This window comes from Vulpes lagopus, chromosome 14 (genome assembly GCF_018345385.1).
Source record: "Vulpes lagopus strain Blue_001 chromosome 14, ASM1834538v1, whole genome shotgun sequence".
Taxonomy (NCBI): Eukaryota; Metazoa; Chordata; class Mammalia; order Carnivora; family Canidae; genus Vulpes; species Vulpes lagopus.
This window is the reverse complement of record NC_054837.1, coordinates 9854947-9880171: the sequence shown is the minus strand read 5'-3', so window position 1 is coordinate 9880171 and position 25225 is coordinate 9854947. Positions and strand designations below refer to the sequence as shown.

Sequence of the window (25225 nt, the reverse complement as noted above, 5' to 3'; positions counted from 1 at the left end):
CTGCTCATCTTTCTGGTTATTTTATTTTATTTTATTTTATTTTATTTTATTTTATTTTATTTTATTATTTTATTATTTTATTTACTATTTTATTTTATTTTATTTTATGATTTTATTTTATGATTTTATTTTATGATTTTATTTTATTTTATTTATGATTTTATTTATTTATTCATGAGAGACACACAGAGAGAGGCAGAGGCACAGGCAGTGGGAGAAGCAGGCTCCATGCAGGGAGCCCGACGTGGGACTCGATCCCGGGTCTACCAGGATCATACCCTGGGCCGAAGGTGGCGCTAAACTGCTGAGCCCCCACACTTGAGGGCTGTCCTCAAGTCTGTTTTAAATGCTACTTCCTTAGAGAGGAAAAACCTCTAAACCGTTTAAACCAAGTTGTCTAATTATCCGTGACGACATTGATGATGCCATTTGCATTTTTCCTTGGCATCCATCATAATTTATATAGTCATATATTCTATTATATATAAATATATATTAATATGTGTCTCTATGCTTTTCTCATATTGTATAACTTTTTTTTTTCCTAAAGATTTTATTTATTTATTCATGACAGAGAGAGAGAGAGAGAGAGGCAGAGGCAGAGACAGAAGCAGGCTCCATGCAGGGAGCCCGACATGGGACTCGATCCTGGGTCTCCAGGATCACGCCCTGGGCTGAAGGCAGGCGCTAAACCGCTGAGCCACTGGGGCTGCCCCCATATTATATAAAGTTAATGAGAACAGGGAGCTTTCTATTTTCTCTGCTCTTTCCTTAGCATTCAGTGCAGTGTGGATGGTTAATAGATATTTGACTAAAAAATAAAATTGACCTTAACATTTGAATTTTAACAAGTGAATGTTTTTAATATTCAACAGTGCACCTCCTTCAAGATCCTAAATTGTCCTTTCTTTGAATATAAACTTCTATATTAGTTTTCTGTCTCTGTTAGTTATGGTGAATCTATAAATTGCCAGTAACAAGGCTTTTTAATCTTTTTTGTGCTCTGGATCTTTTAGACCGTTAGTGAAATAAACTGTAAGATTTCATTTTAGTTCCAATATAGTTAACATACGGTGTTCTATTCATTTCAGGTGTACAGTATAGTGATTCAGCAGTTCTATCCGTTATTCAGTGCTCGTCATGATAAGTGTACTCTTAATTCTGATATATGTGCTTGTTATTAATGCCGTAAATAACAAGATCAGGCAGCAGGTCTCATGACTACTGTAATTTCAAGTCAGTGAGGAGTATAAGTATTTTGAGAATTACAGTTGTAGTCTTCTCACTGGTCTTCCTGTTTCTAGTTAGCCTCCTTCATCAGCTTTATACCCGTTTTTCTGATAGTGTCGCTCTTAGGGCTTGAAGAATCTTTTAGAAGAAGAAAGCCTAGATTTCTCAGTTTTCTCATCTTACATCACCGTTCTCTCTTTCCCTAGATGGGTTCTAAAACTCCAGCCATATGGAACGACTCAGCACTTGTACTTAGCCTTCCATGCTTTAGCTCCTGCAGCTCCATCCTCCTACAAGCCCTTCTCATATATTGCCTATTTTTAAATTCTGCCTGCTTTTTAAAAAAAAACCACCTTCTGAAAGAGATCTACAGATAGTAACAGAGCAGTGCCTGACACATAATAAGCACTCAATAAATTGTAGCTATTATTTAAAAAAGAATTGTTCACATAACTTTTCAGTATCACCACTATTTAGTTCCTCATAAGTAAACTATAAACATTTGAGTGACGTACATATTGGAAACAAGGCAAATCATTAGGTCAGTAGGTGTAAGCAAGCATAATGTGAGTACATAAATGATTAATACTTAGAATTTTGTTTTGATCTTGGTTTGAATGGTTATCAGTTTTACATCAGAATACAATGAGACAATTATTTAATAGATATATCTTTTTTTAAAAAAAGATTTTATTTATTCATGAGAGATACACAGAGGGGGAGGGGGCAGAGACACAGGCAGAGGGAGAAGCAGGCTCCATGCAGGAGCCTAACTTGGGACTCGATCCTGGGTCTCCAGGATCAGGCCCTGGACTGAAGGTGGTGCTAGACTACTGAGCCACCCCGGCTGCCCTTAATAGATATATCTTATCTTTTATACTTGGTCCCCCCAAAACCCACTAGGAATCCTTACAGGTATGGTAGATTTATTTATTTTTATATTTTTATTTTTTTTAAGATTCTATTTATTTATTCGTGAAAGACAGAGAGAGAGGCAGAGACACAGGCAGAGGGAGAAGCAGTCTCCTTGCAGGGAGCCCACGCAGGACTTGATCCTGGGACTCCAGGATCACGCCCTGGACCGAAGGCAGGCACTAAACTGCTGAGCCACCCAGGGATCCCCGGTATGGTAGATTTAGAGTACTCTCAATGATTTTTTTTTTTTTTAAGTAGGCTCCACGTCCAGTGGGGAACCTAACACAAGGCTTGAACTCACGACCCTGAGATCAAGACCTAGGCTGAGATCAAGAATCAGATACCCAACCAACCTAGCCATCCCAGGCATCCCCAGTCATTTTTTATAAAACAAAGCCATCAAGTTTTTAAGAATTCTATTTTTTTCACACTTTTAATATGCTTTAATTGCTGCTCAGTACATAACATACATGAAAAAGAAGTCTTGACATGGGGCAAGCAAGAGTTGAAAGTACTATACCAACCACGTTAACTGTTGCTTTTTACACCATAGTAAATATGACCTAGAAAGGAGGGGAGATGTGATCAGAAGTAGATAGTATGAAAAGTTTCCCAGTATAAGCCAGCAGTGTGGAGTATTTCAAAGCCTAGACAGCTTATATAAGAATGCAGAGCGGTTTTGGAAGTGTAGCTGTAGGAATCAAGTTGACTCACTGCTATGTGGGCACTACTAGCACTGGAGAGAGAGTGGTAATATTGTGGAGCGCCCTCACTTCAGGCCCATGGATAGACCCAAATGCATCTAGAAAAAAGCAAGTATGTTCAAGATAGCAAGGAGGGGGATACTAATGTTAAGAGAAACAATCAAAGAAATACTCTCACTGAAAGTACCTATACTACAAAAGTAAAGCTATTCAAAAAGTTTTAGGAATAAAATTTAGTTCCCAAACTCTAAGAACCAAATAATTAGAAATCTGAAAATATTTTTTTAAAAGATTTTATTTATTCATGAGAGGCAGAGAAATAAGCAGAGGGGGGAGACTCCCTGCGGGGAGTCCACTGTGGGACTAGATTCCAGGATCGTGGGATCAGAGTTGAACCAAAGGCCCGACCACTGAACCACCCAGGAGCCCCAGAAATCTGAAAATATTTTAAAGATTTACTGATTTATATGAGAGAGCGGGAGGGGCAGAAGGAGAGAGAGTATTTCAAGGAGACTCTTTGCTGAGCATGGAGCCCTACATGGAGCTCAATCCCATGACCCTAAGATTATGACCTAAGCTGAAATCAAGTCAGATGCTTAACTGACTGAGTCACCCAGGCACCCCTAGAAATCTGAAGTTTTGAAGTAATGCCTTTCTAAAGTATGAAAGGTACAGTTTTCATATTGCAATTTGGAGAAGGCCGGTTGCTTCCCCCTCACTCCACCCCCAGAAGAGTGTTGCTGCCAGTTCTAGTTGGCAAACAGCAGGTTTGAAATGGTTCTTTTGTTTCTCAGAGTCCAGAATATATAAAAGTATTCCTGTATGTCCAAGTGGGAACCTGTAAATAATTGCTTCCTTTTATAGTCTAAGAGACAAATATTTTAAGCATCCAACAACTGTAACCACTCAGGCTTTTACTTGGACATTAGAATACATTTCACTCTCTGTAGTAATGACAGTGTCTTTCCTCTTTTAGCTAGTGCTTATAACTTGGTTTTAAAACCAGTGTTGAGAGAGGACTTGTATGTTTCTTTTTTTCCAGCACTTTTATAGAAACAGGTATTTAGTTTCTCTCAGATTTTGTACATTTGAAGGAGTTAGATTCCAATTAAATGTATGTGGAACCACTTGATCTTGTCCCATAGCTCACTCATGCTGTTACCCACTCCCCATGCCCAGTCTTTTTTCTCCTTGTATTACATTTTGACTAGTTTCTATTGCTGTGTTTGCTAAGTCACCAGGTTTTTTTTTTCAGTGTGTAATCTGTTCCTAATTCCAACCATTGTAATTTTTTTCATCTCTAGAAATTCGAGTCTTTTTTTATAATGTCCATTTCTCTTTGTCATGCTGTACTTTATTTTTTTAAACTTATAATTCTTTTAACATTCTTATCTATCATTTCTAATTTCTAGATCTTTTTAAAAAGATTTTATTTACTTATTTGATAGAGGGAGCGCACACAAGGAGGGGGAGCAGTAGGGAGAGAGAGAAGCAGGCTTCCTGTTGAGCAGGGACCCCGATATGGGGCTCCATCCCAGGACCCTGAGATCATGACCTGAGCTGAAGGCCAACTGAGCCACCTAGGTGCCCCCTGGGTCTTTTTTTTTATCATTGGCTTTCTCCTCATTATGGATTGTATTTTCTTGCTTTTTAAAATATTGGTGGGCAGCCCGGGTGGCTCAGTGGTTTAGCACCGCCTTCAGCCCAGGGCATGATCCTGGAGACTTGGGATTGAGTCCCACGTTGGGCTCCCTGCTTGGAGCCTGCTTCTCCCTCTGCCTGTGTCTCTGCCCCTCTCTCTCTCTCTCTGTCTCTCATGAATAAATAAATAAAATCTTAAAAAAAATAAAATATTGGTAAGGTTTGATTAGATATAAGACATAATGGATTTACATTACTAAGTGCTAAGATTTTTTTTTTCTTTTTTTGGCATTCCTTTAAATATTTGAGGGCTTTTTATCTGGGATGCAGTTAAGGTACAGTTCAGTTCTTTCAAAGCTTATTACTTAAAAAAATTTTTTTTTTAAATTTTTATTTATTTATGATAGTCACAGAGAGAGAAAGAGAGAGAGGCAGAGACATAGGCAGAGGGAGAAGCAGGCTCCATGCACCTGGGATTCGATCCCAGGTCTCCAGGATCATGCCCTGGGCCAAAGGCAGGCGCCAAACCGCTGCGCCACCCAGGGATCCCCTCAAAGCTTATTACTTTTAAGCTTTTTTGGATTTTGGTGGCTCCTTCCCCAGCCTTGGAAATTTCATCGTGCACGTGCTTCTGATTATTACTCAGCTGAAGACTTGAAGGGAACCCATCTACTGATCTCAACCTTCTCTGAAGTTCTCTCCTGTCCTGTACTCTGCCTGGCAAACTCTACAAGAATTTGCCTGGCAAATTCTTACTTAACTCTACAAATTCTGTCCTTGACTCATGGTGACAACCAGGCTCCATTTGAGTTCCTCTTTTCTGTATTACAGTCTGGAGACTCCAGGCAGTAAGCTGGGGCAGTCATAGGACTAACTTCACTATCCTGTGTTGGCCCTTGTTGGATGTCCAAAAATTTGTTTCACATACATATTGTCTGGATTTTTTTTTTCATTGGTTAAGGTTGGAGAGTAAATCAGACTGTGTTCTTTTGTCATGGTTAGAAGCAAAAGCCTGTGAAGGTATTTAGAACTTTGGGAACTTCTTAGGGAATTCCTGGGTGGCTCAGCTGTTTAGCGCCACCTTCGGCCCAGGGTGTGATTCTGGAGACCTGGGATCAAGTCCCACATCTGTCTCCCCACATGGAGCCTGCTTCTCCCTCTGCCTGTGTCTCTGCCTATCATGAATGAATAAATAAAATCTTTAAAAAAGAAAATAGAACTTTGGGAACTTCTTTAAATCTCAGGTTATTGCCTTATTTTAAGCTGCCTTGTTGTATATAATCTACACTTTATTGGTTGTTTTTTTTTTTCCCCCCAGTGGATTAGACAGAAATGGTGAGACAAAAGATAAATTATGTCTTAAATCACTCATGATCCCATCATCTTAGCTTGTTTTGTAAATTGCCTCCTCTAGATATTATTTTTAAGCTTCAGTCTTTGGTTTTATTTTCTTTTTTCTTTTTTTAAGATTTTATTTATTTATTCATGAGAGACACAGAGAGAGAGAGGCAGAGACACAGGCAGAAGGAGAAGCAGGCTCCATGCAGGGAGCCCGATGCGGGACTGGATCCTGGATCCCGGGATCACGCCCTGAGCCCAAGGCAGACCCTCAACCGCTGAACCACCTACGCGTCCCTTTGGTTTTATTTTCAATGTTATCTTTAGTTAATTTATTATTCATACTCAATTAAATGGCTGCACAATGACCTGTTAAATTAACATTCTATAATGTAGTACTTACTATATTTGGCAATACAAGCTTTGTAAGGTAGTGTTTCAGTATATATATCTTCATTTATTATCCCTATTCTTTTTTTTTTTTAAGATTTATTATTCAGAGAGAGCGAGAGAGAGGCAGAGACACAGGCAGAGGGAGAAGCAGGCTCCATGCAGGAAGCCCGATATGGGACTTGATCTGGGGTCTCCAGGATCACACCCCGGGCTGCAGGCGGTGCTAAACTGCTGCGCCACCGGGGCTGCCCTATTATCCCTATTCTTAAGGATGCTCAGAGGGAGAAAGACAGATGAGATGTTTTATTTATTTTGCTTTACAATGAATATTTAGGCTATGTTAGGTATTTATTAGTAAATGTTTATCAAATGATTGAGGTGGAATTTAACTTATAAAGTTCAACTAGATAACATTTTCAGTTACCTTTTTAAGAATACTTTTATTCCATCAAACATTCACTTTTTTAAAAAACAGTTTATTTATTTATTCATGAGAGACATGGGGGCGTTGAGGGGCAGAGACACAGGCAGAAGCAGGCTCCATGCAGGGAGCCCGATGTGGGACTTGATCCTGCAACTCCAGGACTACACTCTGGGCCGAAGGCTGGCACTAAACCGCTGAGCCACCCAGGGATCCCCTCAAACATTCACTTTTATGGGAAATTAAAAAAGCCGTTTTTTAAAAAAGATTTTATTAGAGAGAGAGAGAGAGAATGAGAGCACAAGCTAGGGGAGAGACAGAGAAAGAAGCAAGACTCCCCACTGAGGAGGTAGCCGGGTGTGGGGCTTGACATGGAGTTCGATCCCAGGACTCTGGGATCATAACCTGAGCAAAAGCAGATGCTTAAGCAGTTGAGCCACCCAGGCACCCCTCAGATAAACTTTTATGTTGGAATAATTTTAGGTTTACAGAGAAGTTGCAAAGATAGGACAAAGGGTTCCTGTGTGCGCCCACCCACTTTGTTTCTTCTGATGTTGACCTCTTGTATTTCTGTAGTAAGCTTACCAAACTAAGAAACCAATGTTAGTATGTTATAGCTGAACTCCAGATTTTATTCAGATTTCATTTTTCTGTTCCCAAGATACCACATACATTTAGTTGTCATGTCGGCTTCATCTCCTCCGGTCTGTCTCTCAACATTTTCTTTTCATGACTTTGATGGTTTTAAGGAGTACTACTTAAGTGTTTTGTATAATGTCCCTCAATTTGGGTTTATTAGACTGGAGTTATAGGTATTGGGAAAGAATATCACAGAGGTGAAATGCCCTTTTTGTCTCGTGTCAGTGGATTCACAATATTTACGTGTTATCACTGAGAGTATGAACTCCGATTACTTGGTTGAGGTTGTATCTGCTGGATTTCGACACTATAAAGTTACTGTTCCTCCCTTAACAAATTGCATTTTAGTCTTCTGCCTCCAGCCTCAGCATGATACCCTCCTCCTTGCCCCCCTGCACACCATTGCCCCAGGTTTCCTCAGGCCTCTGCACCTTTGTACCTGCTTTGCTTGAAATAGACACTCTCTCATCCCCCTGGCTAGCTTTAGGGAGCCTTTTCTTTCACCCCACCTGGTCCTCCAGCCTCTGACCACCTACTTCTTGCATAATACCCTGTCCCTCCCAGTTGTTCACCTGGATTTGCTAGTTGTTCTCCTCCTTGCCTCCTTTAAAAAACAGTCTGCAGCTTTTTTTCCACTGCTGTCGCTATTCCACTCCATTTACTTACTTAGACCTACATTACCACAAATCATCTCATTGTAGATTCAGTGACTGCTTTGCAGTTTTTACCTTTCTTAGTCTTCTGTGTTTGGAACACTTTCCTTCCTTGGCTTCGGAAACACCACCCCCTCCTGGTTCTTGTATGTGGCTTAGCATGTGGCTTTGGAATTGGACAACAAGGGTTCTCATTCCATTATTACTTATACTACTTTCTCTCTTTAGCCAGTTCCTCTTCCTCTGTTTCTGAATTTTATCCTCAGGCTTCTTTTCATTTCCTTAGCAGTACTGCCCAGTTGGCTTTAGAAAAAAAAAAAAGATTTATTTATTTGAGAGAGAGAGTATGTGTGCATGAGAAAAGGGAGGAGGAGAGGGAGAGAGAAAAATCTCAGACTGACTCCTTGGTAAATGTGGAGCCTGATGCAAGGCTTGATCTCATGACATCTCACATCCCTACAATCATGACCTGAGCTGAAAACCAGAGTTGGACGTTTAACCCACTAAACCACCCAGGTGCCCCTACCCAATTGGTTTCTGTTAGATTCCTATATCTTATTCTCAACCTTGATCTCTCCTTAATGCTCTTGGAAGAAGAGAACCTTCATTTCCTCCATCTGAATCACCTACAAGCATCCTTAGATCCTTTAAATCAGGAAGTTCAAGACGATCCTTGTCCTCTCCAACCCCCCATCTTCATTTTGTACTTCTAAAACCTAGCTCTAATGTGTGCAAGGCCTGTGTCAAGAATATGTTTCAAGGCTTGTGTCCAAGATACAAAACAACAACAACAACAAAACAAATGGAGCTTCAAATTAAAAAACCTTAAATTAAAAAAATAATAATAAATAAAATATAGTCTTTCCTCCAACCACAGAGATAAACCTTCTTAAAGACCTGTAAGATCAGCTTCAAATTGAAAATTCTGGGATCCCTGGGTGGCTCAGTGGTTTAGCGCCTGCCTGTGGCCCAGGGTGTGATCCTAGAGACCCAGTCCCACGTCGGGCTCCCTGCATGGAGCCTGCTTCTCTCTCTGCCTCTCTCTCTCTCCGTGTCTCTCATGAATAAATAAATAAAATCATTTTTTAAAAAATTGAAAATTCTTAGGCTTATTAGAGTTTGGTACTAGCAGTTCCAGAAAAGCAGACCTCTCTAGCATACCCCTCTTCTCTTCCCCCAGAGCTGGGCCCTGCTGTAAACTTGAGCTTGTGTGTGTCTCATGAATGGGATACCAGCTTGACATGACAGTCCAGGTGCAGTGCACACCCTGCAAACAGCTGCCCTTTGGCCATTCTTTGTGGCATACAAACTGGAGGAATATTCTCCTCTCAGCAAAGCTGCTGTGTAAGAGGCCTGCACAGCCTTGGAAGGAGACTCAGGCAACAGGAATTCTGGAGCTCCTGATAGACATGTTCTCCAGACCCCATGAACACCTCCTTGTGGAGAAGGGCCTGGCTGGGTGAGGGCAGTGATCCCCATAGGTGTTCTGCTCGTTTTCCTCTCCCAAGTATTACCTCTTGCCTTTCTTAATGCTCTTGCTCCTCTTTCAAGAGCCTGCTCATCCTTTGGGATATGGTTTTTATAGGTCTCATCATGTTTTAATCCTCTTTTAATACCCCTATTTGGACTTGATCCAAATCTAGGTTTGCTTTGGGTTTCAGAAGTGCTTTACTATGTAAAGGCAGTGTATGTTGTCTGATCCTGTCTCCTTCCCTTACTAAATTGCAAGTTTCTTAGCTTCTGAAGGGCAAGATCATTATTTGTTTTTGTCACCAGTCCTTAACATGAAGTCTCACAAATGGGAAGTGCTTGTCAAGTGCGGCTTGAGTCCACCACAGGTCTGGCGTCATTCTCATGTTGTTGTGGTAACCCTATCAAAACAGGAAATGAAGTTAGTTTAGCATGACTTGTTCATAATTGACTCACACTGGTTCCCTTTTCTTCCCTAGGTGATCACAAAACATCTGTTAAATAACCTACTCCAGAATTTTGTAGGCTTTTTTTTTTTTTTTTTTTTATGTAGTCATACAGAGAGACAGAGAGAGAGAGGCAGAGACATAGGCAGAGGGAGAAGTAGGCTCCATGCACCGGGAGCCTGACGTGGGATTCGATCCCGGGTCACCAAGATCGCGCCCTGGGCCAAAGGCAGGCGCCAAACCGCTGCGCCACCCAGGGATCCCCTTTTGTAGGCTTTTACTTCCACATTTGCTGATCAAATATGTTTCTGGAATCTATCTGTTCCATCCACCTTGGCCCAGGAATTGAACCTTGGTTCTTTTTTTATTTTTTAAGGAACTGCTCTCTTGAGAAGCGATTTGATAAACAATATACTGCACATATTTAAAGTATACAGTTTATATTTTGACATACACCCATGTCTGTCAGCACAGCCAAGGTAATGAAAATATTCATCACCTCCAAAGTTGTTTGGTTTCCATTTGTGTAGTTCTTCCATCCCACCAGCCCCCTTCCTCACTAGCCGCCAGCAACTATGTGATCAGCTCTCTGTCCTCAAAGATAAGTTTTCATTTTATATGAGTAGAAGTACTTTTCTGGTGGTCTGGCTTTACTCAGCATAATTATTTTGAGATTCCTATGTGCTGTTTATATCAAGTTCATTCCCTTTGATTGCTGAATAGTAGGAATTTGTTTTGAATATTGAGATACTCAACCTCCAGCCTTGACCATGCTGCCCATTCCCCACAATTAATGGATCTCAGGATTCATCTGGAACTTGAGACTACATTTATGTAAGATGACTGGCTGTGTCAGTAGCTTGAGTTTCTCAAGGACAGAGTACTATTTGTAATCTTTGTAACTGTTAAAATAGTCTTTGGTACAAGGCAAATAGTAACCCAAGGGCAGCCCCGGTAGCGCAGCGGTTTAGCGCCGCCTGCAGCCCGGAGTGTGATCCTGGAGACCTGGGATCGAGTCTCACATTGGGCTCCCTTCTCCCTCTGCCTGTGTCTATGCATATCTCTCTCTCTCTCTCTCTCTGTGTGTGTGTGTCTCTCATGAATAAATAAATAAAATCTTTAAGAAAAAATAGTAACCCAGGACTGGATAAAAGTTCCCCCTTTATTCAGGGGTGTGTGTGTGTGTGTGTAAGAGTATAAATAATATACCCAATCTAATTTTTCTTAAAAGATTTTATTTATTCATTAGAGAGAGCAAGCTATTCTCACGTAGGAACAAGGTTAATTAATTTTGCACCTCTTTCCAGTATTACTTTTCAAGTATTTTTGTATTGGTCAGGAATTCAAAGTAATTGTTCTTCCTCCTTTAAGGGATATTCCAATATTGCAGTAGTATTTTTCCAGTACATTTTTTCCCTAATAAGATTTTTTTTTTTTTTTTGGAAGAGGTGTACATGGCTCTTCAATCAAGTTATACAGTAAAAAGTTTTGTTTTCCTATGTCTCCCACTCTAGCCTGGCATTCTGTCCCTATACCACCACTCCTTTACTTCCTTGTATATCGTTCAGACTTCCTTTATGCAAACATAAGCAAATGTTAATATATTATCTTTTATTATTTATTAGAAAAAGATAGCTTGTTATCCACTGCTAGGCCTTGTTTTTAATCCACTTAACAGATCTTGCATCATTCATTTTCTTAGCTACATAGTATTTCACTGTATGGATAACTACTCCCCTGTTGGATGCTTTTTTTTTTTTTTAATTTTTATTTATTTATGATAGTCACACACACAGAGAGAGAGAGAGAGAGAGAGAGAGAGGCAGAGACACAGGCAGAGGGAGAAGCAGGCTCCATGCACCGGGAGCCTGATGTGGGATTCGATCCCGGGTCTCCAGGATCGCGCCCTGGGCCAAAGGCAGGCGCCAAACTGCTGCGCCACCCAGGGATCCCTGGATGCTTTTTTAATTAAACTTTTTATTTTGAGATAATTGTAGAATCACATGCAATTGTAAGAAATAATACAGAGAGGTCCCAGTTTCTTGGTAACATCTTGTGTTTTAATTATACATCACAGTATATGTTACGTTACAGCACAGTACCATAGCTGGGAGACTGACATTGATAGAATCTATAGAGCTCATTCATATATTGCTAACTGTCTATCATCCCTGTATGTGTGTGTGTGTGTGTGTGTTTTCTGTGCATTTTTATTCCATATGTAGGTTCATAAACCACTACCATTCTTTTTTGACCTTTCTTGAAATGTTTAATTTTTCCTTGTTAACATGTTTTTTTTTCCCCTTAAATTAAAATTTTTTAAAATTTTTAAGTAGGCTTCATACCCAGCATGGAGCACAATACAGGGATTGAATTTTACCTCCTGGAGATCAAGACTTGAGCTGAGATCAAGAGTCAGATGCTTAACTGACTGAGCCCACCCAGGCACTGCTTAAAAAATTTTAAGTTGAGGGAACCTGGAGGTTCAGTGGTCAAGCATCTGCCTTTGGCTCAGGTCATGATCCCAAGGTCCTGGGATTGAGTCCTGAATCAGGCTCCCTGCAGTGAGTCTGCTTCTCCCTCTGCCTATGTCTCTGTCTCTCTCTCTGTCTCTCATGAATAAATAAACTCTTTTAAAAATTTTATTTTAAAGTATAATTGACATTATTGTTTCCTTTTTATTTTTTTTGAGAGAGAACACATGCATGACTGGGAAGAGGGGCAGAGGAAGAAGGACAAACAGACTCTTCAGAGTGGGGAGCCCCACTCTCGAGCCTCAATTCTAGGACCCTGAGACCATGACCTGAGCCAAAGTCAGACATTTAACCGGCTGAGCCACTTAGGTACCCCGGTAGTATTCTATTTCATGTATATACCATAGTGATTCAACATTTGTATACATTGCTAACTGATTACCATAGTAGGTCTAGTTACCATGTGTTACCATGCAAAGTTAATACAGTATTATTGACTGTATTCCCCATGCTGTGCATTATATCAACATGACTTATTTTATCACTGGAAGTTTGTATCTCTTGATCCCCTTCACCCATTTCACCCTTTCTGCAACTCTTTCCCCTCTGATAACCAGCACTCAGTATCTATGAGTCTGGATTTTGTTTTGTTGTATTTTGTTGTTTAGATTGCACTTACAAGTGAAATGTGTGTATACACACACACACACACACACCCCAGATCATCTATCTATTCATCTGCAGACACTTAGGTTGTTTCTATATCTTCACTTATTGTAAATAATGCTGCAGTGAGGGGATCCCTGGGTGGCTCAGCGGTTTCGCGCCTGACTTTGGCCCAGGGCACGATCCTGGAGTCCCGGGATCAAGTCCCCCATCGGGCTCCCAGCATGGAGCCTGCTTATCCCTCTGCCTGTGTCTCTACCTCTCTCTCTCTCCCTATGTCTATCATAAATAAATAAAAATAAATCTTAAAAAAAATAATGCTGCAGTGAACAATGAGGTGCATATATACTTTTTTTTCTTTTTTTTTTAAGCTTTTAAGGGCAATGATCTACGATGTAGATTTTATATTTTTTTTTATTTTTCAAGATTTATTTATTTACTTATGATAGAGAGAGAGAGAGAGAGAGAGAGAGAGGTAGAGACACAGGCAGAGGGAGAAGCAGGCTCCATGCCGGGAGCCCGACGTGGGACTCGATCCTGGGACTCCAGGATCGTGCCCTGGGCCAAAGGCAGGCACTGAACTGCTGAGCCACCCAGGGATCCCCTATGATGTAGATTTTATTTTTTATTTTTATTTTTTTTTTTTTTGATGTAGATTTTAGATCTTATTAAAAGCAGCCACGTCCATGGACTTCACATAGTCCTCAAAAGCAGTGATCCGTTCCTCCAGCATATCTGTTCCAACTTTATCATCTTCCACTACACACTGTATTTGGAGTTTTTTAATTCCATATCCCACTGGAACTAGTTTAAAAGAGCCCCAGATCAAGCCATCTGCCTGAATGCTTCGGACGCACTCCTCTAATTTTGCCATATCTGTCTCATCGTCCCAAGGTTTCACATCTAGTAATAAGGAAGACTTGGCAACAAGTGCAGGTTTTTTGGCTTTCTTTGACTCGTACTGTGCAAAGCATTCCTCTCTTAGCCTCTTCGCTTCTTCACTTTCCTCCTTGTCATCAGATCCGAAGAGATCAATATCGTCATCATCTTTACTATCTGTAGCTCCACTTCCTGTGGTGTCTTCCACATTAGCAGGACCATACTTGCCCAAAGCTTTCTTCACTCCTGGAAGGCTGGCCTTTTCCTTCTCGTAAGACTTGATGTGATTGTACCAACGCAGGGCATTATACAAGTTGGCGGGCTGAGGACTGGAGACTGCTTCAAACACTGCCATGTCCACTTGTGGTGGCATGTACCCCTCGATGTAGCTCTTGAACGCTAGGTAGTTGTTGAGTACCTGGAGGTCGGTGGGGCTTTTCAGGTCTCCGAAACCGATGGCGTCGGCGGCTCCAAGAACCGGGCGGCAGCGAAAGAAGAGAAGAGGGTGCATATATCCTTTTGAATTCGTGTTTTAATTTTCTTTAGATAGCTACCTAGAGTGGAATTGCTAGATCGTATGGTAGTTCTATTTTTAATTTTTTGAGGAACCTTCGTACTGTTTTCCAGATGGTTGCACCTCTTTTAAAATTAAAAAAAAAAAAGGGGGAATAACTGGGTGGCTCAGCAGTTGGGTGCCTGCCTTCAGTTCAGGTCATGATCCTGGGATCTGGGATCGAGTCCCGCATTGGACTCCCTGCGAGGTGCCTGCTTCTCCCTCCGCTTATGTCTCTGCCTCTCTTCTTTCAGTCTGTGTGTCTCATGAATAAATACATCTTATAAACAAACAAACAAATAAATAACAATATAAAATTTAACATTTTAACCATTCTTAAGTATACAGTTCAGTGATGTTAAGTATATTCACATTATTGTGCAACAGATCTCAAGAACTTTTTCATCTTGCAAAACTGAAACTGTACCTTTGCACACCACCTCCTCATTTCCTCCCTCCCCCAAGCCCTTGGTAACCACTATTCTACATTCTGATTTTTATGAATTTAACAACTTTAGATACTACCTATGAGTGGAATCATAACAGTACTTTGTGTCTGGCTTATTTGTTAATGTCTTCAAAGTTTATCCATGTTGTAGCATATGATAGAATTTCCTTTTTTAAGACAATAATATTTCCGTGTATGTATGTATGTATCCCATTTTCTTTATCCATTCATCCATCCATGGACATTTATGTTGCTTCCAAGTTGGCTATTATGAATAATGCTATAGTGAACATAAATGTGCCAATATATCTTAGAGATCCTATTTAGATTCTTTTGGATGTATACCCAGAGGTGAAATTGCTGGACCATATGGTAATTCTATATTTATTTAGAAACTTTCATACCGTTTTCCATAGTGGCTGTATCATGTTACATTCCCAACAAAGTGGGGAGGTGTTTGTGTGTTTGTTTATGTATTGGCAATCATGATGGGTATGAGATGATAACTTGTTGCAGTTTTTCTTTTTTTTTAATTTATTTATTTATTCATAGAGACACAGAGAGAGAATGAGAGGCAGAGACACAGGCAGAGGGAGAAGCAGGCTCCATGCAGAGAGCCTGACGTGGGACTTGATCCAGGGTCTCCAGGATCACGCCCTGAGCCGCAGGTGGCGCCAAACCGTTGCGTCACCGTCACCGGGGCTGCCCTTGTTGCAGTTTTTCATTCAGTCTTTCAGTCTCTTTTATTTTATTTTCTTCTCTTTCTTTTCCCTCCCTCCCTCCCTCCCTCCCTTTTCATGATAGAGAGAGAGAGCCAGAGACATAGGCAGAGGGAGAAGCAGGCTCCCCACAGGAAGCCCGATGTGGGACTCGATCCTGGGACCTGGGGATCACACCCTGAGCCAAAGACAGACACTTGACTAACCCCTGAGCCACCCAGGCGTCCCTCCCTAACTTTTTAGATCCTTGTTGGCCATTTGTGTATCTTGTTTGGAGAAATGTCTATTTGACGTGATGTCTTATTTCTTAGTATATGTGCTGCGGGAGTGAGCACATGTCATCTTATTTTTAATTGAACCATTCTTAAATTCCCAAGATTAAGTACTGCTTGCACGTAATGGATTTTTAATGTGTTGTTGAATTATACTTACTCATTTTTTGTTGATTTTCAAGCCTTTGCTTATAAAAGAGGTCTTTTTGTTTGTTGTAGGGGTGTTTGCTCTTTTTGCACAAAGTTCTGGGGCTTTTTTTTTTCTTTGATAGAAAGAGCAGGGGGAGTTGCAGAGGGAAAAGGACAAGCAGACTCTGCTGGATGCAGAGCCTGACAAGGGGCTTGATTTCACAACCCTGAGATCATGACTTGAGCCTAAATCAAGAGTCAAATGACCGACTGAGTCACCTAGGCACCCCTGGTCTTTAGTTTTGGTTTTAGTTCTTTCTCATCATCATCACTTTTTATTTATTTTTAAAGATTACTTATATTAGGGGCTCCTGGGTGGCTCAAGGGCTGAGTATCTACCTTTGGCTCAGGCCGTGGTCCCAGGGTCCCACATCAGGCTCCCTGCAGAGAGCCTGCTTCTCCCTCTGCCTGTATCTCTGCCTCTCTCTCTGTGTGTCTTTCATGAATAAATAAAATCTTTAAAAAAAAAAAAAAGATTATTTACCTTATAGAGATGATTTAGGAAGATTTCCCTTAATGTTGAACAATTTGTTTAAATTTTGTTTTTGAAAAGAGCAAGTTTATCATTTCAAAGAAAAAAATACGAGTATCTAAAATTAACTCATTCAAAGACTGTATAATCACATACTAGATTGAGATCCTAAATCACACCCATAAGTTGTTTACAGAGAAACATTTAAAGCAAAAGTTGCAGCATGGTGTTAGTTGTGGGGGAAATGGAGGTGAGCAAAAATCAAATTCTTAAAAGAGAAAAAAAAGTTGAAAACGCCAAAGTGATTTTATAATTCAAAAATTATTTATTTATTTATTTATTTATTTATTTATTCATTCATTCATTCATTCATTCATTCATTCATTCATTCATTCGAAACACAGAGAGGCAGAGACAGAGGGAGAAGCAGGGAGGAGCCCGATGTGGGACTTGATCCCAGAATTCTAGGATCACGCCCTGAGCCAAAGGCAGACGCTCAACCGCTGAGCCACCCAGGAGTCCCTAATTTTTTTTTTTTTTTTTTTTTTTAGATTTTTATTTATTCATGAGAGACATAGAGGCAAAGACATAGGCAGAGGGAGAAGCAGGCTCTCTCAGAGAGCCTGATGTGGGACTCAATCCTCCGACCAGGATCATGCTCTGAGCTGAAGGCAGATGCTCAACCTCTGAGCCACCCAGGCAACCCAGTGCCAAAGTTATTTTAAAACAAAAGCTAGGGAATCCCTAGGTGGCTCAGCGGTTCAGTGCCTGCCTTTGGCCCAGGGCACGATCCTGGAGTCCTGGGATCAAGTGCCGCATCGGGCTCCGGCATGGAGCCTGCTTCTCCCTCTGCCTGTGTCTCTGCCTCTCTCTCTCTACCTGTGTCTATCATAAATAAATAAATCTTAAAAAAAAAAAAGATAAAAAAAATAAAACAAAAGCTAACACAAACTCCACAGTAAAAGATATAGCAAAATAAAATACATAAAACAAAACTGAGAAATCCAAGGAGAAATGAGCAAATAAAGAATTGTGGAAGAGTGTAAAACAAACTGTTTGTGATCAGTCCTATGGCAGATTGTATAAAACAATAGGAAATAACCCAACTCCATGGACAGGATCATACTTTCTTTTCAAGTAGGAGCCAACGAGGAGGATTTCATGCCTTCGCACTTAAAAGGGGGCAGTTGGTTATTTCATCACCTAAGTGTTGATACAGCTGGAGGGGTACGTTCACCATAACCCCTTCCCCCCAACAATCTTGGCTTAGAAGCAAATTTTGGCCATATTTGACTACCCTGTTTTAGTAAAACTAGAAATTTATAATGTTAATATATTTTTTTAATTTTTATTTATTTATGATAGTCACAGAGAGAGAGAGAGAGAGAGAGAGAGGCAGAGACACAGGCAGAGGGAGAAGCAGGCTCCATGCACCGGGAGCCCGACGTGGGACTCGATCCCGGGTCTCCAGGATCGCACCCTGGGCCAAAGGCAGGCGCCAAACCGCTGCGCCACCCAGGGATCCCCTATAATGTTAATATTAAACCAGTGTATTAAACTGTGTTCTCTTTTATCGGACTCATGCTCTATGATTTTAATTGCTCCAAAAGTTTTAAATTATAAAAATATTATCAATATTGGATAAAGTTGTTTGAATGACATGTCCCTCTGCCTGCCTACCTGAAAATCAGTGGTTTTAGGCATTCATGCAGCACACCTAAGCAAAATAAGATTTGAGTAGTGATTCTTTTATTTAAGGAAATAAATACATTTCATTTTAAAGTATTGGGGGCACCTAAGTGCAATATATTAATGGTAGTGTGGGAGAATTGAAGTCGAATAAGATAAGGTGCCTCCTACAGTATAGTTTTGTGATGGAGACAGACAAATGCATCAGTAATTCTCAAAATAAGCAAACTGACAAATGCCATATAGAAGCACAAACTTGAGAATAAACTTACTTGACTTTTTTCTATTTCTGGCACTTATTTGAGGAAACAAGAAGCAGTGTCTTACTGCCTGTCAGTGTTATTGCTTCAGTCAGTGGACCAGATACGATTATTTTTTTAAAGATTTTGTTGATTTATTCATGATAACACAGAGAGAGAGAGAGAGAGAGGCAGAGACACAGGCAGAGGGAGAAGCAAGCTCCATGCCAGGAGCCCGACATGGGACTCGATCCCGGGACTCCAGGACAGCGCCCTGGGCCAAAGGCAGGTGCTAAACCACCGAGCCACCGAGGGATCCCCAGATATTGATATTTATTAAGATGAAAAGCTCTTATAGAAAAGATTAAATAGAATATTGATCATAAAGATAGTAGTAACATTCAAGATTAAAATTCATCACCATGGGGTGCCGAGGTGGCACAGTCAGTTGAACATCCTGTTCCTGGTTTGGGTTCAGTTCAGGTCATGATCCTCAGGGTCAGGAGATCGAGCCCCAAGTGAGACTCTGCGCTCAGTGGGGAGTCTACTTCAAGATTCTGTCCCTCTGCCCCTCTCTGTGCTCTTTTGCTCACTTTCTCTAAAATAAATTCATCACGAAATTGAAGGCATAATTATTACTGTTTCTGCTTGGAATTCTGTTAAGTCAAACCTTGAGGTCAACTTGGAAAGAACTGGGCTCTGTTTAAGAGCTATGGAACTCTCTCTCTCTCTCTCTTTTTTTTAAGTTTATTTATTCTTTTTAGTAATCTCTACACCCAGTGTGGGGCTCAAATTCACGACCCCAAGATCGAGTTGCACACTTTCCCACTGAGCCAGCCAGGCACTCCTGGAACTCTTTTTGAAGAATACTTTATAGGTTTTGTTATATGATTACCCAAATACTTTGGTTAAATACCTTGGGAAAAAAAGAAAGAGCCCCTATGGAAAGCAATACGGAGATTCCTCAAAGTATTAAAAATAGAATTACTATATGATCCAGTAATTCCACTACTATTTACCCAAAGAATATTAAAGCATTAATTTGAAAAGATATGGGCACCCATGTGCTTATTGGAATGTTATTTATAATAGCTAACATGGAAGCAACCCAAGTGTCCACTGATAGATGAATGGGTGAAAATGTGGTATACATATATACACACACAGAGGAATATTACCCGAGTAGCCATTTAAAAAGAATGAAATTTTGCCATTTGCCGTGACATGGATGGATCTAGAGAGTATTATGCTAAGTGAAGTAGAGAAGATAAATATATGATTTCACTCATGTGGAATTTAAGAAACAAATTAACAAAGAAAACAGAAAAGCAGACTCTTCCTCCTACCCCCTTAAATATAGAGAACAAATGTTACCACAGGGGAAATGGATGAGGGGATGGATGAAATAGGTGAAGGGGCACCTACCATGATGAGCAGCACTGAGTAATATATAGAATTGCTGAATCACACACTTGAAACTAATATAACAGTACATTAATTATACTAGAATTAAAAAAAAAAACTTTTCCAGAAAGGAAGGCCTAGGATGAGGCGCAGAATCTAGCTTTGTGGTTTTTTTTTTAAAGATTTATTGATTTATTGGAGAAAGTGTGTGTGAGTAGGGGGAAGGGTGGGGGGAAGAGAGAATCTTAGGTGGACAGTCTGCTGAGTGCAGAGCCCCATGCAGGGCTCAGTCCCAGGACCTCAAGATCATGACCTGAGCTGAAATGAGGAGTCAGATGCTTAACTAAGCCACCCAGGCACCCTGAAACTAGCATTTTTAACAAGAATGTCACATGACCCTGATGCAGGGCTCTGAGGACCACAATTTGAGCAGCACTTTAGTTGAGCTGGGGGGGCTCATCCATTAGTGGCAACCTATCCTTGCTCTGTTGTCCCAGATAGAGTGAGATAAAAAGAGAACTTTCTGAGAAAAGGATGTAAGCCTAAGGTACTTTTGATAAAGAGGGCCTAGGGAGATTAACTTTTTGGGTAAGTGAATTATCCTCTCTATAACTAAGGGAATCTTACCTGGACAATGTACATAAGAACACTGCTGTCCCCTACTTTTAAAACTATTGTGAAGACAAAATGCAATTATGTATATGAAGAGGGCTTTTTTTAATGTGTTATAATAAGTTTCAAAATTATGTAGTATTTCTCAATACTATCTTAAAGTGTGATTTTTTTCCTTATGGCTTTTGTGTTTTATGATTAAAAACCATTTCTTTAAAAAGATTATTTATTTATTTATTTATTTATTTATTTATTTATTTATTTATTTATTTATTTATTTATTGAGAGGGAGCACAAGCAGGCAGAGGGGCAGAGGGAGAGGGAGAAACAGAGTCACCACTGAACAGGGAGGGAGCCTGACCCGGGGCTTCATCCCAGGACTGTGGGATCATGACCTGAACTGAAGGCAGAAGCCCAATGGACTAAGCCACCTACGTGCCCCTAAAGACTACTTTATTTTATGTTTTTTAAAAGACTTATTTATTCATGAGAGACACACACACACACACACACACAGAGAGAGAGAGAGAGAGAGAGAGAGAGAGAGAGAGGCAGAGACATAGGCAGAGAGAGAAGCAGGCTCTTCACAGGAGCCCGATGTGGGACTCAATCCCAGGATCACGACCTGAGCTGAAGGCAGACCCTCAACCGCTAAACCACCCCAGGCTAAAAACTACTTTAATATACATAGAACCATCATTTTTCCTCACCAAGAATAGTTTGCTTATCATTTATATGAAGGTCAGTCCTGGAACTGAGTGTACATAAATTGATTACTTGAAACAGTTTAAAAAAAAAAAGAAGAAGAAAGAGTCATATCATTTTGCAAGTAAGACAGAGTGGATGCAAGCAATTGAGGCGCGTCCTCTGGGTCCATTTTTGTTAGGAATAAAGATGTGGTTGATGGTCTTTTGAATGTTTCTGCTGAGTCAGAGGAATCTGATACAACAATAGGAAGTTGTTTTGGAGACAGAAATGATTACTCTCACCAAAATGCAGTTGCTATTAAAAACAATGGGAAAATGTTTTATGCATGCATGTGTGGCCTAAAACCATGTCCCTGGGTTTATGACAGTGGGCATCGACATATTTACCAGGACTGGGCCCTTAGTTAAGTTTGATATTCAGTATGTGCTGCATTGTGCCAGCTGCATCTTTCCTGGCTTGAGGCTTTTTGTGGATAATATACAGGGTACCTTCATGTATATGAACTAAGTATTTACCCAGAGTGCTAAATATTTAATACTTTACTGATCTTTATTTTTCCTGCCAAGATGTTCTGAAACTATTTTAAATGCCATCTCTCCCCTATTTTTTTTTTTAGCTCTGCTTATGATAATGTCAACAAAGTTCGAGTAGCTATCAAGAAAATCAGTCCTTTTGAGCACCAGACCTACTGCCAGAGAACCCTGAGGGAGATAAAAATCTTACTGCGCTTCAGACATGAGAACATCATTGGAATCAATGATATTATTCGAGCACCAACCATCGAGCAAATGAAAGATGTGTATCCTTTTCAGACAGCTGACTCCTGTGATTGGTCACCTTGTTGAGGAAATGTAACCTGAAATACCTGAACTTAACCAGAGTAAAGAAAAAGTACATAAAGCACATTAAAGGGGAAATTGTAATCTGCTGGCTATTTACTAGAAGACTTGTGTGATTTTTTTCTCTTTGATTTATCAGTTGTCAACTATTTTTAGTGTCTTTTGGCAAATCCAATATTTTCTCTGTTTTAGTAAAGATTTTGTTAAGTGTAGTTATGGAAAATCTTAACACCACTTCCAGTCATGTTTTTTTCCATTCAAGGTATGATTTTTTATGGTAGAAAGAGAAGGAATGAACAGTAGACTAAGAAAGAGGGTGCCCTGCATATCACCTGGTCAAATCCAGACTGTCCTGATCTTAGACTGTGTCATTTGCCTCTAGGTCTGTTTTCTCGTCTTTAGTATTAAGGCACTAGCTTTCATGACCTTTTAAAGCTGACTTAGCTCTGAAATTCTGCTTTTAACTATAGGCAACATTTAGAAATCTGGACTAAGTAGGTCCAGAGGTTGTTGCCTAGTTAAAGACTGCATTTGAAAGATAGAAGTGTTAAGTATACTGAAGAGGATCTGCCAGAAAAAAAGTTACTGTTTGGGCTAGTACAGCATTCCTACCAGTTTTCCCAGTTTGCATTCTGCCCCCCTCCCCCCAAGGACAAGCAACTCACTGTCTCCTTTCCATTTTGAAGCAGCTCTGTAATGAAGTTATTGTGTTATTTTAAGTAAAATGTCTCCTGCTGCTACCACCCGTTGTCCTTCTTTACCTTTCACTAGGAAAATCAAGTCTCTTTGAAGATGATTAGTTTTATTTTTTAATTTTTTAAAAAAGATTGTATTTATTCATGACAGACACAGAGAGAGTGAAAGGCAGAGACACAGGCAGAGGGAGAAGCAGACTCCATGCAGAGAGCCCGTTGTGGGACTCGATGCCGGATCTCCAGGATCACACCCTAGGCTGAAGGTGGTGCTAAACCGCTGGGCCACTGGGGCTGCCCTATTTTTTAATTTTTAGAAAAGATTTTATTTATTTGACAGCACAAGCAGGGGGAGTGGCAGGCAGAGGGAGAGGGAGAAGCAGGCTCCCCACTGAGCAATGAGCCCAAACCTACGTGAGGCTTGATTCCAGGGCCCCAGGATCATGACCTGAGCTAAAAGCAGACTCTTAACTGACTGAGCTAATCAGGCACCCCTCAAGATGATAAGTTTTCAAATCATGTTTCCTCTGAATCCCAGTGTCTTATCTAGCATGAATCTGTAGGGGACATAAAATATTTTCACAGAAGTGAATACGTAAAAACACTGCTAGTGAAAGCTAAAGAGTTTTATAATTCAATTTCTGTAAGGAAGAAATCAACCAAAGATAAAGTTCTAGGTGGCTTAGATACATGGATATGCAAGAAAGCAAGAGGAGTAAAATGAGCTCCTGGTAGGAATGCTGTACTAGCCCAAACAGTAACTTTTTTTCTGGCAGATCCTCTTCAGTATACTTAACGCTTCTATCTTTCAAATGCAGTCTTTAACCAGGCAACAAAATGAGCATGATTTCCCAGGATTCTCGTTATTTAGGATCTTAATATTAATTGAAGGGTCAAGCACACAGAAGGCTGAATTTAGTAGAGATGTGTTCTAGGTCCTATTTCCATTGGTTTTATGGTTGATTCTTAAGGACAAGGAGTGGGTGACTTGACAGGGGGTAAAATAACAGTTACATTATAAGTTGTTGCTGGGCTAAAGAGAGGATGGGATGTATGCCTGCTGGCCACCACCCTCTTCCAGCCCTTTCCAGTAATCCTGGGAGAGGGTTTGTTGATGTTGGACAATTTGTAGGACTAGGAGATTCAGACTTGAAGATTGGCCAGTATTTCTGTAACAGCCTGTCTCAGCTCACTCTAGGCCCATTATTGGTTACATCAGTCATATATTAATGCCTGTTGTTTCACAGGACCTGAGAAGTGGTTCTCTATTTCCGATTTCTTCAGTAGATATACCAAGTTTTCATCATTTCTCATTTTCCTTGCAGTCCTCATGATATAATAGTGGACTGTTTGTGGAGAGGGTTCATATTGTTTTCAGTGCTTTGCTAAGTGTAACCAGCCAGATACTTGGTTACCTTAACCTGTCTAAACAGATATATAGTACAAGACCTCATGGAAACAGATCTCTACAAGCTCTTGAAGACACAACACCTCAGCAACGACCATATCTGCTATTTTCTTTACCAGATCCTCAGAGGGTTAAAATATATCCATTCAGCTAATGTACTGCACCGTGACCTCAAACCTTCCAACCTGCTGCTCAATACCACCTGCGATCTCAAGGTCAGCCAGGTTATTTACTCTCAGGGTGATATATATTGGAAAAACTCTTTCACTGGGGCATATTTATATTATTATATTTAAAATCACACCAAAAATACATGAAAACATTTTTATAGCCCCTCACCCCCCCACACCCACCCATCCAAGTAAAGAGTGCTATTCCTGTTCTCCATCTGATTGTTCCTTCCTCTCCAAAGGTAACCACTATAACATATTGGTATATCTTCTTTCAAAGTTTTTGCTGTGCTCTTACTTACATATGAACATTTTGCTTATATATATAAAAGCAGGATCATATGCATTATGTGTAAGTTAAAAAATCATCCATTTCATTGGTAACTTTTTTCTTCAATAAATTTTATACAAAGAACACTCAGAAAACAGAAAACTCAATGTTAATGACTTTAGTACCTGACTAAGACATTCCCAATAAATAGGGAAACCCTAGATCCTTACAGTCCTCAGAAGTCTCTTAAAAATGAGCAGCGTTGGCATATGTATATTTCTATTTTAATAGTAGTAGAGCTAAAAGAGGTGGGAAATCTCCAGATGTATTAGATAAGAGGGGATGTGGATTCAGTCTGATAAAAATGCATGTGAATCCAAGAAGACATATATAAATGGAAAGATATCCAGTGTCTGTGGATTGCAAGACTTAATACTGTTTAGAAGGCAGTGCTCTCCCATATTGATTGAGTCAGGATGATCCCTGTCAGAGCTCAAGGTGGCTTTTTTTTTTTTTTTTTTTCTTTATTTGACAGAGCGTAAGCAGGTGGAGTGGGAGCGTGGGACACGCAGGCTCCCCATTGAGTAGGGAGCCCTATGCAAGGCTTAATCCCAGTACTCTGGATCATGACCTGAGCGGAAGGTAGACACTTAACCGCCTGAGCCACTCAG

General features: G+C 40.3%; 2 protein-coding genes across 2 annotated transcripts in view; one reads left to right on the top strand and one right to left on the bottom strand.

Annotated features, from left to right (window-relative positions):
* Nucleotides 1–25225, top strand: part of MAPK1 (mitogen-activated protein kinase 1) — a 121745-nt gene that overhangs the window by 56404 nt on the left and 40116 nt on the right. The window contains exons 2-3 of the mRNA XM_041728827.1: nucleotides 21791–21973; nucleotides 24139–24328. Coding sequence (XP_041584761.1) covers nucleotides 21791–21973; nucleotides 24139–24328 — 373 coding nt within the window. The remainder of the gene's footprint in view (nucleotides 1–21790; nucleotides 21974–24138; nucleotides 24329–25225) is intronic.
* On the bottom strand, nucleotides 13649–14380 carry LOC121475714 (elongation factor 1-beta-like). The gene has a single exon (XM_041729243.1). The coding sequence runs from the start codon at nucleotides 14378–14380 to the stop codon at nucleotides 13649–13651; it is 732 nt and encodes a 243-aa protein (XP_041585177.1).

What these genes read in the sequence shown, in the direction of transcription:
- LOC121475714 (XM_041729243.1), bottom strand. Translation starts at nt 14,380, where the DNA reads ATGCACCCTCTTCTCTTCTTTCGCTGCCGCCCGGTTCTTGGAGCCGCC.